Genomic DNA, 18,530 nt, shown 5'->3' with positions numbered 1-18,530 from the left:
CTTTGCTGTGATCTCATATGATTTCACTGAAATCTTGTGTGATTTCATAATACATTTTGATAAACTGAATTGGAAAATAATATGACTGTGCCTGCACATGCTAGGTGCACACTCCTTTGCAAATCCTGGGACTAACATCCTGATTGGCTGCTTAAAGTGTCTTGTACAGTGGGTGTGAATGTGAAATTGTGAGGTAAAATATCTACTTTGTTTTCATAGAGATGTTGAAGTGATATTTTCTAGTCAGCTTTTTACAACTATACTTTCAAGTATTTCAACATTTGAGTATCATGTATTTTTAATATTAGTTGTCTATATTTGCTCTTTTCATTGGAAACTAATCTATTTTTAATTAATTAATCCTTTTAGGATATGCACAGATCTCAACATGTTTTATGTCCTTTTAAAGAAATGGAAAGTGACCCAATCAACAGTGGCAATCATGCGTCTGTGTTGGTCAACTACATTTGCTGACTGGGTCATCTCTGCTCTGCACCAGCAGTACTCTGAGGCACCAGAGCAGTACATTAAAGGTACAGTATACTGTAAAATTGTTTTTCTCTTAATGTGTTTCCAATTACTTTTTCTACCAACTGCATAGTATAAAATGTATGAGAATTTGCTTCTTACGGTTTATTTGTGTATATGAAATAACTGATTTTGTGTTTTGAAGCCACAATTTAGTTGTTATATCAGATCTCATCACTGTATCACATTGGGTACATAAACCTGCTTCTTTATCTTATATCTCATTACTTTATCACACTGTGTACATATACATGTGTCTGTATCTTATATCTGTAGGTATAATCAGATCTCATTACTTTATCACATTGTGTACATATACATGTGTCTTTATCTTATATCTGTAGGTATAATCAGATCTCATTACTGTATCACATTGAGTACATAAACCTGATTCTTTATCTTATATCTCATTACTTTATCAAACTGTGTACATATACATGTGTCTGTATCTTATATCTGTAGGTATAATCAGATCTCATTACTGTATGACACTGTGTACATATACATGTGTCTTTATCTTATATCTGTAGGTATAATCAGATCTCATTACTGTATCACATTGTGTACATATACCTGCTTCTTTATCTTATATCTGTAGGTATAATCAGATCTCATTACTTTATCACATTGTGTACATATACTTGCTTCTTTATCTTAAATCTGTCTGTAAATCACCAATACTTAGAGAGAACTATGGAAAATTAACATTTTATTACCTTATCTCTTCTATACCCCACTGGGAGTGTAATTTCTTCTGCTGGCTGTGTTTACACAGCTTATCTATAGCTTGGACCTAAGGCCAGAAACTTTCAGAATAGGTGGGGATACCTCAACTATTTCAAATGCCAATATAAGGGTAAAGGAAATACTTGTAAACAATTTAGTACAATTTAGTACACTCCAGCAGGTAAAGTGGATCATTGGGAACAAACTAAAAAAGAGAAAAAGTTTGAGTAAACTGTCCCTTTAACTATAAATTTAACCTCTTACAGGATCACTAGTGTTAAAATGACATGCTCTAACAAATTAGAGCATGGGATATTTGAACTAAAATGATAATCTCAGTAGAGTAACTGTAACACTACTTAAAGTAAATCTAATAAAAATAAAAAAAATGCCCAAATAATAAAAGAGACAGACAATAGTCCACAAAAATAATAATAATAATAAATTACAGTTTTAAAAGATTTTATAACATTACTTTTGCAGTGCAGTGCTTAATTTCCTGCATGTTCTGCTCAAATTTTAATTACAAATGCATCTCGTTTTATAAAAAATATTCTACAAATCACACTTTTAAATTGTAAAACATGTATACAGACACAGTATGATTATCAAAATGTTTATTTATCATAACAATAGCATGCTTGTATGTTATAATAAAGTTAATTATAAAACTTAAAAAATATATATATATATGAAAGGGATATCTGCAAATATGTTGTGGATTTTATTTTATAACTGTGTTAATTTCCTGCAAATGGATAACCACACAGGTAAAGTTCTGTTTGGAAGTCACAAGCACTGCAGCACCCGAACAAGACACAGCTGGTGATTGGCACCTATGTGCAATTGCCGCTCCTGACTCCTGTCTTGTCTTTCTGAGGTAAAATATCTTTTTTACATGGAGATGTCCATGTGATATTTCCTGTTAGCCTTACAGTTATGCTTCATCACTTTAATGATTTAAGTGATTCAACATAGAAAGTGATGAAGCTCTCTTGGATATTCTCCGTTTGCAGCAAATACAATTAAAAAAAAATAAACTAAAATATTTTGATTATAATTTAACTTGTATTTGCTTCTAGTTTAGTAGCATTACTTTTCTGTCAGGTAATTAAGTGTATTGTGAATTCACTGTTAGTTTTGTTGCATCACTTTTAAGTTATTTAGCATACAGGCATTTAAGAAACCCTTTAAGAAAGAAGCTGCAGCCTTTTCATACCCATAACTTGTGTGGTCTGTGTCTGGTTTATAAGGGGAAGACTGTATATAGAATGACCTGAACATGCGGGATCAAAGCTTGTGTGTGTTTACCATGTTTGAGTATATGAAATGTCCAAAATATATTGTGTATACAAAGCTGCGTTGTAACAACATTTAAAAAATAGCAAGCTGAGTTAGATCCATTGTTATAAATCAAACAATGTAATCAACACTGTTAACCATGCCATTAGGATCAAAAGTATTGTGTTACGCTTCATAAAAATGTCACTTCCTATATTTGGTGATGGTGGCACAAATAATGTTGCTCTTGCTAGATTGGACACGTCTGATTTGTAATAAACTTTATCAATTGCAACTAAAGCATAATAAATGATGGTACCATTTTCTATCACTATGTTCTCAGGTATAAAATCAAAAGCTTCATTAGAACCAGCAGGCTTTGGTGTGAGACTGGAGATGTTGACCTGAGTGGCAGTTTCAAAGTTGTCTATCAGCTCCTGGAAGTTGTAGCTCATCCGCAAATCATATCTTGATGCTGAAATTGTAAAATGCAACCCATGAGATTGAACTTATATATTAGACATATTTAAAGGGACATGAAACCAAATGTTTTTCTTTCATTATTCCAATATAGAGCATAAAAATCCAAGCAACTTTTCAATTTACTCCTATTATAAAATGTGCGTCATTCTCTTGATATACTTTGTTTGAGGATCAGCAATATGCTACTGAGAGCTAGATGAGCACATCTGGTGACCTAATGATAAGAGGCATACATCACCACTAATCAGCAGCTAGCTCCCAGTAATGCATGACTGTTCCAGAGTCTACCTAGGTATGCTTTTCAACAAAGGATATCAATAGGGCAAAGCAATTTAGGTAGCAGAATAATTTGGAAAATTTAATTTTTAATTATTGCCCCTTTAAGTGAAAACTAAATGTACAATTAACTTCTATTATGAAATATACATTTTTCTCTTGGCATTTTTTGCTGAAACTTAACTTAATTTCCATAAAAGTACACTGAGATGAGCCTTAGATGTTTTTAAATTTTAGTCTCTTGGATTTTTGAAAGCTTAAAAAGACTGTCTACTTTAAAATCTTTATTGTTAAAAAAGATAGATAATCTCTTTATTACCCATTCCCCAGTTTTGAACAACCAACACTGTTATATTAATACACTTTTTAATTCTGTGATTATCTTGTATCTAAGCCTCTGCAGACTGTTCCCTTATCTCAGTTCTTTTGACAGACTTGCATTTTAGCCAATCATTACTGGCTCAAAAATAAGTGAGCACAATGTTCAAAGGAATATTAAACTAAAATTAAACACATATTTAAATAAAATGCAAGAAACTATCAGGAAGTGCATGTCCGTGCGACTAGGTAAGAAAGATAACTCCTATTGCCCTACCGAAGGATAGTGAGACACCCTAAAATCAAGTATTATTATAGAACAGAAGCTTTTTTTGCAACAGATAAATATAATGCCCTTTAAAATATCCTTGTTTTATAATAAGAATAGAAAATACTCTCCCACCCTATAGACCTATGCAACAAAGCACCCCAGCGTGCCAAAAATGGCAGACATAGAATCATTTGGTTGTCCCATATTATCATCATTAAAGGGACGCCAAAGTCAAGATTAAAGTTTTGTGATTCAGAAAAAGCAATATTCTTCCATAACATGCACATTATTTTTATTTGTGCACTTACTGCGGCTCCAGCGCCAACTGAGCATGTGCAAAAGTGCACAGTATATAAGTATCTGCATTTTGTGAATGGCTGATGGCTGTCACATGATACAGGGGAGTGAAAATTGCATTAACTGAAATCTCCCAGAAAATATTAAACTGCTCTTTTCAAATTCAAAGTAAGTGCTATTGTATATTCTTTTTATTGTGTATTCATCTATTATTCACTTCTACTGTATTTTGTGGTCCTTTAAAGAGACATAGAATCCAAACATTTTCTTTCATGATTCAGATAGTGAATACAATTTTAAACATTCCAATTTACTTCTATTGTCAAATTTGCCTAATTCTTTTGGTATCCTTTGTTGGAGAAATAGCAATGCACATGGGTGAGCCAAAAGCACGAGGCATCAATGAGCAGCCAGCAATCAGTAGCACCTGTGGCTATTTAGATATGCTATTTCAACAACAAAAAAATCACTAATATTACTTTGGATAACTTTATTTCCCCCTCCCCCTATTGGAACAATATCTACACATCCTTATGGGAGTACTAATATATTAGTCAAAAATTTTTTTATTTGTGAGGCCACTGATGTTGAAGAAGGTTTAGCTTGCAATTAGCATTTTAAATCATTCCAAAGGTGTTCAATGGGGTTGAGATCAGGGCTCTGTAAAAGTCACTTAAGTTTCTCCACACCAAACTCATCAAACCATGTCTTCATGGACTTTACTTCATGTCATGCCGGAACAGGAAGGTCTTTCCCTAAACTGTTGCCACAAACTTGGAAGCACGTAATTGTCTGAAAATGTTTTTTGTTGACTTAAGATGACCATTCACTGGTACTAAGGGGCCTAGACCAGACCCTGAGAAACAGCCTCAGACCATTATCCATCCTCAACCAAACTTTACAGGCACTATGCGTTCTGGTAGGTAGTGATCTACTGTCATATAGACATATACACATATACACATACATACACGCTTTTATCCCCAAAATGTTAAATACATTTTGGAAAATATATGGTTGGAAAATCCTGAGAGTGCTCCCTTTATATCGTAATTGTATAAATCATCAGTATACAGGTTGCTGGCTTCTCTTAGTGCAAATTTGATATTTACTGCATGTTTGATGTCAACAATGCACACACATACATACCAGTTCCCTGGTCCATGTCATCTCCAGTTGCTGTCCAAGATAATACAATGCGTTTTTCTATAATTTTTGCATCTAAATCTTTTATTTTTTCTGGTTTATAGATATCTGGAAGAGGACCTGATGGAACTCCAGAAACAATGAAAGCTCCACCTGAAGCTGTTCTGGTGAATTGTTCTAAACTGAGCTGATCCTCAGTAATAACTGAAGGCTTGGGAGGGTTTGCAATTATGGAACCTGTAAAAAAACAAAAAAACATTTGCTGATAATATACAAGATCCAACTAGTGTTTCTGTAGTGATATTTTGTGATTCATGCACAAATAAATATTCTGCAGTTTATATATGTAGCTTTTTAGACAATATATATATATATTTATATATATATATATACACATATATACACACACACACACACACACACACCACACACCACACACAGTATGCATACATATATAGTACATATATACACACATATATATCATACATGCCTTTAAGAGAAATGCCTTTAAGAATTAAGAAATATTACACTTGTATTTCACTCTGCTGGTATATTCCCAAGCAGTGTTCTCGAGCAGAGTGGGATGTCACAAGAAAGATAGGGCTATGCTCTGCTGTGAGAATATTTGTTTGTTTTGAGATCACTTCTTTTACTACATGCCCATTAAATGAAATAATATGATTGACATAATTTTAGACACGCCTGCTAACAGTATATTAATTTTTAGGATTACTGATAGGGGTCAGGAGAGTTTTAGGCAACATGGTAGAGAGAAGTCTCAGGGATTAGCAACTCTGAAATCTGCTGTGTGTGTCCCACAGAATGATGACTCTGACTGTAACTGCGCTCCTGTGCCTGTCTACTCTTGTACGCTGATATTAATGCCTTATTTGAAACCTGAAGATAAGTAACGCTTTTACAGTTTAATCACTGCCTTGCTTTATAAACTGATTATATAACTAAACATTAAAAAGAAAGCGTAATCCTAGCACACAAATCTATAGGAACTGGTACTAGAAATAAAGGACTAGTACTAAAATAAAATTTCAGGCCTTAAAGGGACAGTCAACACCAGAATTTTTGTTGTTTTAAAAGATAGATAATCCCTTTATTACCTATTTCCCAGTTTTGCATAACCAACACAGCCCCCTGATCACATGACATTTTATTTATTATCTATTGACTTTTATTTTAGCCAATTAGTGCAGTGTCTGCCACAATTCACGGGCGTGCTCACAATGTTATCTATATGGCTTACAGGAACTAGCTCTCCCCTGCTGTGAAATGCAAATACAAAAGCATGTGATTAGAGGCGGCCTTCAAGGGCTTAGCAATTATCATATGAGCCTTCCTAGGCCTAGCTTTCAACTAAGAATACCAAAAGAACAAAGCAAAATTGGTGATAAAAGTAAATTGGAAAGTTGTTTAAAATTACATGCCCTATTTGAAAAATGAAAGTTTTTTTTGGACTTGACTGTCCCTTTAAGTCAGGTAACTTGCCAACAAACATAGATAAAGTATTGATAGAACAAAACACAGTCTTAGGTATAGACCTTTATAAGGTATAAATATATATGTAGAAAAACAGATGGTCCGTTTACATCAGACGTGTGGGGACGATGTCTACTTACAGGAAACTACCTCAATCATATGAAATAAGTTTGTTGGTCCAAATGGAGAGGGAAAGTAACGTCTCCCACTGTGTTCTTGTTTCAATGCCTGCTAGAATGTGGTACATCTGTAGCGGATGAATAGTCCTCACAGGGTATATAAGATAATGTCTGCGTATAGTGTAGTAACTTTAATAAAATCACAGCTATAAAGGCAATAAAAGCATATGCGCTTACACTCCGAGACCTCAATCAAATATGAGGTAGGGTATGGCACTGTGCAGATAGTAAAATTGTCTTTTCTCTTCTGGTTCACAATATATCACTTAGAAGGGAAAAAGGGACAAATGACATGCAACTACTCCGTTTATCACAGAGGAGTTGAACATAGTCTGTTAACCAATGTGCAACTGGCAAATTGGAATGCCAAATAAAAGCGTCACAGTCAGTGTGAACTATAAGCCGGGAGGGCCCACCAAGGTCCTTACGCGCTTTGAAGGAATAGCGGCTACTTCATCAGAGTTATTGCTTTGAAACACCAGTTACACATTGGTTAACTCCTCTGTGATAAATAGACTAGTTGCATGTCATTGTCCCATTTCCCCTTCTGATTGATATATTGTAAATCCAGAAGAGAATTACTACACTTTTTAAAGAAGTTATTTGTCTCCCTTTTAATCGAGAACGCTGTGAGAGACATCACATTCCCTCTCTGTTTGGACCTACACCTTACCTCAAAGGATTGAGGTAGTTTCCTGCAAGTAGACATCGTCCTCACAAATCTGATGTAAATGGACCATCCATTTTTCTACATATAAATTTATACCTTATGCTGATCTATACCTAAGACTGTTTTGTTCTATCAATACTGTATCTATGTTTGTTTGCAAACCACCTGGCTTCAGGCCAGACACTTTATTTTAGTACTGGTCCTTTATTTCTAGTATCAGTTCCTATAGATTTGTGCATTAGGATTACTCTTTCTTTTTAATATCTTTAACTCTTTTCTGGTTAGGGAGTTCAACCGATACCCCATAATCTATAGAAGCAGCACATCTATATCCCTGTGAATTAATCTACACACGTATGACTCTAGGTTTAGCAGTACTTTAGGTAAAAAGGTATTTTACTTTCACTTTCTAGTATAACTAAACATTGTAAATAAAAAGAAGGTTGTTTCTGTCCCTTTAAGTTCTTTTACACTGATAAAAATAAGACAAATCAACAGCAGACAAATACATATGTCCACTGTAAAGATAATACCCTTGTTCCAAGTCCAATAGAGAGACATTCAGATATCTGTACGGTTTTGCAACACAACAGGTTAATTGCAAACACATTTCACATATTAGCATCACTAATCGCTATTAAGAGGGTTGGATCAACCGTTTAAAGCATTTTATGTTTGTGATTACTGGAAAAACATACTGATAACATCAGATGACCTTCAGAAATAGTTTTTTGCTGCAAACTAGCACAACATTGTTTTCCAACCCTCAATAAAATAAATTCTAACTACAAAATTATTATCCTCGTCTTTATATTTGCTTTTTTTTTACTAACAAATGGACTTGTGAGAGTTCTTATTGAAAGCACATGGTATATATGTATCATTTAAGTAACAAGGAATATAATAAGATATATCTGTATCATTTAAGTAACAAGGAATATAATAAGAAGAATATAAGAACTCTACAGGACAAACTATTTATAATACAGTACCATACCATTTGTATTCATTTCTAATTGCAAATGATATAACCTGTGTTTTTTAGACTACAACATGTGATTTGAAGGGACAGTGTACTGTCATTTTTTTCTGCTTTAATGTGTTCCCATTGATTTATTGATTTTTTTTTGCTAGCATGTACTTAATTGTTAATAAAAGCTACTTTACCTTTATTTTGTGATTTGAAATAGCTGAAATTTTAATAACTTAAGTACTGGTTATAGAAAAGGTTTAGAATAAATCATGATCCCAGTGAGGGGTGTAGATATATAATTTATTGATCCTATGTTGGGGGATCAGTAAAGGATTTCTACTTTTCTAAATGAGGCTGGATTCCATATCCCAGTGAGGGGTGGGACAGAGAGATACTAAAATGTTAATTTTCTATTGTACTCCCTATGTATTGTTGTTTGCGTCGGCAGTGATAAATAAAACAAGGAAAATTAAACAGATAAGTAAATTAGATCTCCCTACAAGCTTAGCCATTTAATTGAATTGGGGTCAATGGGCATACACTGCTATTTCATATACAAAAATAAACACAAAGGAACATTTCCCCATACATTTTAAACTCTGTAGCTAGCACAACGAGTCATTGGAAGCACATTAAGGGAAATAAGCTTGAATTTTGCATACCCAGATGGTAAGATGGAGTGATCAGTTTTTTACATGTTTAATAGCATGACACACAAACATATATGAATGTTAATAATAAAAGCCTTTAATCAGACTATAAATTGCAGGGTGTTCCCTGTCCCTTTTTCACTTTTTTGTTGTTGTTTCTGAAACCTGAAACCACACACAAAAAAATCAGACCCTTACCAAAACTGACCATAAACCTCACTTACACACTCCGTATGATCCAAGTTTTGTTATGAAAATATTGAGCATTAATGGTTAGCTCTAGGCAAATGGCCTTTTATTTATAAAATTCAAACACATTATTAAATGGCAAACAGATAGAGGGGCGTCTCATGTGTGTATCAGTGTATCTCATGTACAGCACAGAATAAACGATAATGGGTACTCACATTTGCCCAAAGTACCCTGGTGTGCTAGTGGAAGCAGGCTGATAGATTAGGGCATATCAGCTCACCCTCTCCCGATATCAGGAAAAAACTGCAACTTGTCCAAACTTTCACAGGTGCTGTACAAAGTTGGCATAAGTCGATTCCCAAAAAGAGCTTGTTTCAACAAGAATAACTATATGCTGTATATAAGAATGGCTTGCCAAACCGCTTTCAGTTAAAAAAAAGTATTTTAATAAAAAACACATTAAAAGCAGTAGCCGCAGGCATAGGGGAGAAGTTTAGTTTCTCCTAAATATATGCAACGCGTTTCTCGGCCCTCATATTTGGCCGTTTCATCAGGCATACTAATCCAAACTATACAGCTATAAGACACAGCCAATAGTATCCATAATTAGTGCAAGGCATCAAGTGCAGGCTAATTAAACAGCAGAGGACAATGGAAACATGCATTATTTGTGTCAAAAACAAGTTTAGCAAATATGCAACATTGTGATCAAAAACCATTTTTTTAGTTACATTTCGTAATATACTCAATAGTTTCAAACACACTGTCATGTGTGCTACAATTAGCTGTAGTTTCTGTATATATAATGAACCATGAACATAAAAAAATTATCTAGAAAAAATGGATTTCCTTTCTTCCCTTAATCTGCTCTTGTATATCTTATAAACAGAAATATTTGACTATGAACATATTAGCCACTATTTCTTTGCAGGTACATCAGTACTGATTTGCTGTAGTAAAGTGTAGGTTTGAGACTACCATCCCCCTCCCCTCTCTCCGTGTTCGCACAGAGCCTTCTGACCACATAGAGTAAACTTTTACGGCACAATTATTCGTAGCAGATTAAGGTAAGAAAGTAAATCCCTTTTTTCTACTTCATTTTTTATGTTCATGGTTCATTATATATACGGAAACTGTAGATAAATATAGCACTCCCACAAATGACAATGTGTTTGAAACTATTGAGTATATTACGAAATGTAACAAAAAAATGTTTTTTTATCACAATGTTGCATATTTACTTTGATTTTATGCTTTTGACACAAATAATGCATGTTCCCATTGTCCTCTGCTGTTTAATTAGCCTGCACTAGTGATGTCGCGAATTGTTCGCCAGCAAATAGTTCCCGGCGAACATAGCATGTTCGCGTTCGCCTCGGCGGGCGAACATATGCGATGTTCGATCCGCCTCCTATTCGTCATCATTGAGTAAACTTTGACCCTGTACCTCACAGTCAGAATACACATTACAGCCAATCAGCAGCAGACCCTCCCTCCCAGACCCTCCCACCTCCTTAACAGCATCCATTTTAGAGTCATTTGGAAGCTGCATTCTTAGTGAGAGGAGGGACAGTGTAGCTGCTGCTGATTTAATAGGGAAATCGATAGCTAGGCTAGTGTATTCAGTGTCCACTACAGTCCTGAAGGACTCATCTGATCTCTGCTGTAAGGACAGCACCCCAAAAAGCCCTTTTTAGGGCTAGAACATCAGTCTGCTTTTTTTTTTTTTCCTGTGTAATCTAATTGCAGTTGCCTGCCTGCCAGCGTGTGTCAGGCTCACAGCGTATACTGTGCCCACTTGCCCAGTGCCACCACTCATATCTGGTGTAACAGTAGTGTACATTTAAAAAAAACAAAAAACTTTTTTGACTGTGAAATAATAGCAGACAGCTGCCAGTACCCAAGATGGCCACCAATAAGGCAGATGGGGAGGGTTAGAGAGCTGTTTTGGGGGGATCAGGGAGGTTGGGGGCTAAGGGGGGATGCTACACCACAGCATTTAGCAGCCTTCTAATTACCAAAAAGCAACGCCAAAGCCATATAAGTCTGCTATTTCTGAACAAAGGGGATCCCAGAGAAGCATTTACAACCATTTATGCCATAATTGCATAAGTTGTTTGTAAATAATTTCTGTGAGAAACCTAAAGTTTGTGAAAAAGTGAACAATTTTTTTTTATTTGATCGCATTTGGCGGTGAAATGGTGGCATGAAATATACCAAAATGGGCCTAGATCAATACTTTGGGTTGTCTACTACACTACACTTAAGCTAAAATTAACTCTACAAGCTGCCTACATGCTCCCTAATTAACCCCTTCACTGCTGGGCATAAAACACGTGTGGTGTACAGTGGCATTTAGCAGCCTTCTAATTACCAAAAAGCAAAGCCAAAGCCATATAAGTCTGCTATAATGGCATGTCTGGCACACAGTGTTGGGGCAAGGGTTCATCTGACCACTGATACCTGGTCTGCAAAGCATGGTCAGGGCAGGTATATCACCTACGCTGCGCACTGTGAAGCGGGCGTAACCCTTACACGTAACCCTTACACTACCTGATCGATACAACATCATACCTGATGTTTTAAAGCACGTTATTCCAAACAATTTAGGAATGTTAGGTGATTTATGCCCTTTATGGATTAAAACCAGACTCTGCATCAACTATGTAATTTTCCATGGGAGTTTTGCCATGGATCCCCCTCCGGCATGCCACAGTCCAGGTGTTAGTGCCCTTGAAACAACTTTTCCATCACTATTGTGGCCAGAAAGAGTCCCTGTGGGTTTTAAAATTCGCCTGCCTATTGAAGTCTATGGCGGTTCGCCCGGTTCGCCGGTTCGCAAACTTTTGTGGAAGTTCGAGTTCTCCGTTCACGAACCCAAATTTTTAGGTTTGCGACATCACTAGCCTGCACATGATGCCTTGCACCAATTATGGATATTATTGGCTGTGTCTTATAGCTGTATAGTTTGGGTTAGTATGCCTGATGAAATGGCCAAGTATGAGAGCCGAGAAACGCGTTGTATAAACTTAGGAGAATCTAAACTTCTCCCCTATGCCTGCTGCTACTGTTTTTAATGTGTTTTTTATTAAAAAAACTTTTTTTAACTGAAAGAGGTTAAGCAAACCATTCTTATACAGCATATGGTTATTCTTGTTGAAACAAGCTCTATTGGGAATTGACTAATGCCAACTTTGTCCAGCACCTGTGAAAGTTTGGACACGTTGCAGTTTGTTCCTGATATCGGGAGAGGGTGAGCTGATATGCCCTAATCTATCAACCTGCTTCCACTAGCACACCAGGATGCTTTGGTCAAATACGAGTACCCATTTATCGTTTATTCTGTGCTGTACATGGGATACACTAATGCACACATGAGGCGCCCCTCTATCTGTTTGCCATTTCAGAACCACCATATCCACTTTGGGAGGAGGAGTGCAGCCAAGCCTTAAGAACTGTTGTGTGAAACAGTTGTGTAAGAATATTTGTGTAACAATACAGTATTTGATTGTGGTATACAAATATACATAAGTTAACAAGAACGCCCCCTATTGTTATCTATTTGAAACACATTATTATTATTATTGTTATTTGGTATAACAAATTAGTAGTATTTGTTCTTATCCAACTAAATGGTACTTAATTTATTGAAATTAGAAAATGATGAAAGGCTAAACTAACATTACTGGGATTACAAGTTTTAACAATTAACAAAATAAGAAATGTCTTAGGCACTAAAGCTAACCTGGTTACACTAAATTTAAAATTTAAGCTTATTTTTTTTTAAAAAGATAGTACTTTAATTTTATTTATGTTTAAGCTGATGCCCAGGTGCTCCTGTGCTGTCCTCAAGATGTTTCCAATAGAAAACAAACAATAAATTGATTTCCGTTAACAACTTCCAAACATCCCCTTTAACACATTGGCCCCTATTTATCAAAGGTCTTGCGGACCTGATCCGACAGTGCGGATCAGGTGTGCAAGACCTCGCTGAATGTGGAGAGCAATACACTCTCCGCATTTAACATTGCACCAGCAGCTCACAAGAGCTGCTGGTGCAACGCCGCCCCCTGCTGACTCGCGGCCAATCGTCCGCCAGCAGGGAGGTGTCAATCAGCCCAATCGTACTCGATCGGGTTGATTTCCGGCGATTCCTGTCCGCCTCACCAGAGCAGGCGGACAGGGTTATGAAGCAGCGGTCTTTAGGGGGCCCACAAGCTCCATACTGAGCTTGATAAATGGGCCCCACTTTCTACGAAGCTGAATATATTTGTCTGAAATATATATTTTTTATCCTTGCACATGTCTACCAAACAATATAAATTAATTGCCAATAGATAAACCAAATTTATTTCACTGGTTCCACAAACATCTTACCATTTCGTATATAAGCAGGAATGTAGTAAGCTCCGTTATTTGGTTTCGCTAATTTGCTGTCTCTGCCTTTGCTTTCAACTCGCACTTTAAGGCTATACCTGCCATTTCCAGACTGAGAGAGGAAGTATTTGGAATAGATGCCGTCATTCTTTATAATATCAGCACCTAGAAATAAAACAATTGAATCAATTACATTTGGCAACATTTATAGAACAAACATTCTGTTAATTAATTGATTTCTTGATTTTTTTATATCCATTAATTCAAAGTTATTCAGAGAGATTAAAATAAATAAAAAAAAAATGTTCTTTGTTATTATTTAGGATGTTATAGGGCTGTTTATTAAAGCAGGAAATGTTTGACACTATTTTTTATTATATATGTGTATTTATGTACAAATAGCAAACAGACATAGCTCTCACACTGTCTATTGGAACAATGCATGTGCAATGCAGGACATGGACTGACTCTTAAAATGGTTTAAGGTACACCACAAGCCAGTCTGACTTGCCACCATCTGAGAGTGCTTATGTATTTACATTTTTCTGCTTTGTTGGCAACAAAATTGTTAAAATAAATGAAAGTGTCTCAACATGGTGATATAGCTTTGAGTCATGTTCAATTGTTAAAAAAGAGATATTAAAGGGATATAAAATAAAAATAAAATAGTATCTTTTACATAAAAACAAACAGAGCGCAACTGTGACTCATGTAAAAATATTTATTATAGCGTAGGAAATAATAAAAATGCACTTACAAGATGTGCAGTAGTAAAAACATATCACTCAATCTTTAAGATAACAGCTTTCTGGTCAACTCAACTTTGGACCCACTGATCGTCACTCCCGAATGCCGCCATTGGAAACAGATGGTCGGCTTGGCATGGTGTACGGGAGCTGCTTTGGGACACAATAGCCCTATGCATTTTGCCTCTCTATCGGAGAGACTTCCTCAAGAGCATATCTTTTTTACTGCAATTGAGAGGTTCCTATATACTCCAATTCTCTCCTAGTATCTGTTACATCAAAAATGCTTACAAATGTAATGTAAAACTTGTATTGGTGCCAGCTGGCCCGCATGGCTATTGGCTAAGAGGTGGAAACATCACCTCACAGCAAAATAGCTTTCTGCTGTGGGCTGCCTAAGGAGCTCAGTGTGGCGAATGCTTCAAACAAATACAGGAACTTTCAGCATGAAGTATTTTATACTTCATGACTGAAAGTCCATTTTATTTGTTCCACTGGTCAATCCTAGTGTTTCACAAATGCTAGGATTTACCATTACTCTAAGACCCTTTGCATCAGTTAAACAAACAGTTATATGCAAACAATAGTGCATTATAAAAATGCTCTAACACACTGGAGCATTTTGTTTCTTCCTCTTTTATGTTTCTTTAATTGCTAATCTATGCTCTGTATAAAAATTACTTTAATTATTCTCTAAGAATGCAGAAAAAAACATATATACTAATTTACAAGAGTTATTGAGTTTGACCTTGCGACTCTCATTACATTGTCTGTACATTAACACAACTAAATACATTTTTCTCTTACCAGCCCCATTGTCCATGAGCTGCATTGTCTGCACATTCCCATTCTGTGGTTCTATGATTGCGGTCACATTTGCCCCCAGAACAGGAGAATGCCCTTGTTTTACAAATGCATACACAGTCATTGGATGAGGGTAAGCATTGGTATCATCATTCATCTGCGTGTCTACTGTAATTGGTGGCACATTTGCATCAGCTGCTCTGGAGCTTACAGTCAGACCCAAGACTTGTTCTACCACTTCAGTGTTACACAAACTGTATTTCCAGGATCCTCTCTAGAATGAAGAATGAATGTTTTTAAGATTAATAACACCAAAAAATAACATTGAGGATTCACAGACACCTCCCCCCCATTTATATGGCAGTTATAGTGCTTCTTAAAGAGACAGTAATGTCAAATTTAAACTTTCATGATTCATGTAGAGCATGTAATTTTAAGCAACTTTCCAATTTCCTTCTGCTATCTAATTTGCTTCATTTTCTTAATGTCTTATAATGAAAAGCTTAGAAACACCAATGCACTGGCTGCTAATTAGTGGCTGCACATATACATCTCTTATCATTTGCTCACCCAATGTAATTCAGCTATCTCCCAGTAGTGCATTGCTGTTCCCTCAAAAAAGGAAATCAAAATAATGGATCAAATCTGATAACAGAAGTAAAGTGGAAAGATGTTTACAAAAGTATGCTCTATTGGAATCAAACTTTTTGGGTTTCATAGAAATATAGATGTTGATGGCAGAAGTCTTTCCAAAATGTAAGCTTATTGAGTTCATATGATAGCATTATGTTTATCCCAGGCATTCATAAACCCCCATCTATAATGGAAGTGTATTCCATGTATCAACCACCCTTTCTTTAAAGAAATGCTTCCACAATTTACCCCTGGACCTACTACTCAAATTAAGACCATGACTCCTTGTTCTGGAGTTGCTCTTCTTGTGAATAATACTTACAGCCTCAGGTTTATTAAGCCCCTTAATAAAATTGAAAGTCTCTATTGTATTGTTTTTTTCCCTTTCTATCCTCTAAACTATACATATTTAGGTAATTAAACCTTCTGGAAAGTTGTATTTTTTAGAATATGTACCATTTTTTCCTTCTACAGATATGTCCTCCTGAACTGCATACAACTCTCAAGATGAGATCTAACTATTGATCTGTAAAGTAACATAAGAATCTTATTATTTCTGCTACAAATACCTCAACCTGTACAAATAAGTATTCTACTGGCCTTACTCTTTGCAATATTACATTGTTTATCACATTTTAAATCATCTAAAATAATGATTCCCAAGTCCCGTTCCTCTTTTGTAACATTCAGTAATGTGTAATTGAGTCTGTAATTAAACTTTTAACTCCTTGGAACATTAACTCTATTACAAGTTTGTTTATCATCTGCAAACAGACTTATCTTCCTCTGTAACCTTTTATTGATATCACTGATAAATACATTAAACAAAACAGGCACCAAAACTGAACCCTGAGGAACACCAGAAGTAACTGCCCCCTCTGCTGAATGCACTCCATTTATTAATACACTCTGTTGTCTATCCTTAATCCATCATTCTACCACTTGACAATTTTTGAGTCTAGGTTAGATGTGCACAGGGGAAAAATTATTTCACACAAAGATTCATTATGTATTTTTCCAAATGTTCTGTCGAAATGTGTCCATAGTGATAGCGAATCAACTACTAGTACACTTAGTGATAACGGACGTCACTAGGGTACTTGTAAGAGGCGCCTAGAGGCAAGTAGAATTGCCAAAATAAAAGAATAAGTTGGAAGTAAATATTAAAATGTTAAAATGACTAGATGGTTAAATAGACCAACGCTAATAAAACAACACTATGTGAAAATATGTGAAAAATATAGGTATACAATAGGAGACAACAATAACCACAAGGCAGGTATATAAATATATGTATATATATAAACTTTAAAGTCCAATAAATGATTGGTTCAAAAAGTCTCCTTATATACAAATCCAGAGGTTTAAAGATGATGAAATATATCCAGGATATATAGGCCGCTCCTCCAGGGTGTCTTGCCACGACACAGGAAGTGGGATCTAAGAGGAACAGAATAGAGGGCGCCACATAGTGCAGATTATAAATAACTTTAGGTGGTGAGCGGAAAATAAATGAAAACCTACTCACACAGAGTAAAGCACTGATGTGCAGTACAAGCAGTCCGGAACCACACGTCGTCCGGTAGACCAATGGAAGATATCGCCAATAGGGGTTCCTCGTCTCACCAGGGAGAGTCCAGAGATGCCCAGAGATCAATAGTCAGGATATGCCAATGGAGCAGGAATCAATAGGAGTCCGCCCGCAGGTCAGGAGACACAATGCAACATGTGAAGAAAGTCCAGGGGAAGTTTCACCAAAGACAAATATATTGAGTCAGCAGCAGATGGAGAGTTAACAAGGATTAAAATTTATTTTTGATAAAAACAACAGCAACGCGTTTCTCAGTGCTATACACTGTTTCATCAGGCTATACAAACAAACTCTCAGCTGCCATATTTAAAACTAAATTAGACCAATCATAGATCAGAAAAAACACACACACCCCAAAAAAGGAGCGTACCAAAATAGCAATGGGAGGGGGGACGGGGGTTTGAGCAATTAACAAAATACAAATATATTTAAGGAAACAAATGTTATGATTAAATAGATTTGAATAAATGAGGACTAACTTAGTCAATTCCCAAAGACAACAGATCACTACAGTGTAGATTTTTATCAATGGATTGTATCGATGTATTTATTTGGTTTATGATAATCACCCTGAAACTCCTAAGTGATGGTATGTTCCATTGTTACCAAGTGGCGTTTCCTTAGAAACATGTAGTGTTGGGTAAAAAAGAGGGAGGGGATGAAAGGGTGGATGCGATCAGGTGTCAATAAGGGGGAGGAGATTACAAGGCAGAATCGCCACAATATAAAGTACCCGATAGTGTCATTAACATAACATATGCATACCTCAAGCTATATTACCAGAGGCTAGAAACTCGGTGTGAATTAAATACTTAGCCGATAAAAGTCGTGATATAGTAGATCACAACATTGTAAATATGCGAGAGCTCCTTGCTACCATGGTTACAGGGGTATGTAC

At 35.9% G+C, this 18,530-nt stretch overlaps 1 protein-coding gene and 1 long non-coding RNA gene across 2 annotated transcripts in view; one reads left to right on the top strand and one right to left on the bottom strand.

Moving 5' to 3' along the window:
- The first annotated feature begins 381 nt into the window (after positions 1–381).
- LOC128641120 (uncharacterized) lies at positions 382–5,666 on the top strand. The gene is made up of 2 exons (XR_008399436.1): positions 382–533; positions 5,431–5,666. It is a non-coding gene; the product is annotated as an uncharacterized LOC128641120 (long non-coding RNA).
- The window catches only part of LOC128641119 (calcium-activated chloride channel regulator 1-like), a 94,195-nt gene continuing 77,650 nt past the window's right edge, over positions 1,986–18,530 (bottom strand). Inside the window, exons 11-14 of the mRNA XM_053693690.1 lie at positions 15,412–15,682; positions 13,859–14,023; positions 5,330–5,563; positions 1,986–3,010 (exon numbers count right to left, since the gene is read on the bottom strand). Coding sequence (XP_053549665.1) covers positions 2,661–3,010; positions 5,330–5,563; positions 13,859–14,023; positions 15,412–15,682 — 1,020 coding nt within the window. The 3' untranslated portion in view covers positions 1,986–2,660. The remainder of the gene's footprint in view (positions 3,011–5,329; positions 5,564–13,858; positions 14,024–15,411; positions 15,683–18,530) is intronic.

The sequence above is a fragment of the Bombina bombina genome, chromosome 10, assembly GCF_027579735.1.
Source record: "Bombina bombina isolate aBomBom1 chromosome 10, aBomBom1.pri, whole genome shotgun sequence".
Classification (NCBI taxonomy): Eukaryota; Metazoa; Chordata; class Amphibia; order Anura; family Bombinatoridae; genus Bombina; species Bombina bombina.
Note: the sequence above shows the minus strand (reverse complement) of the source record. Positions and strands in the feature narration are given on the sequence as shown.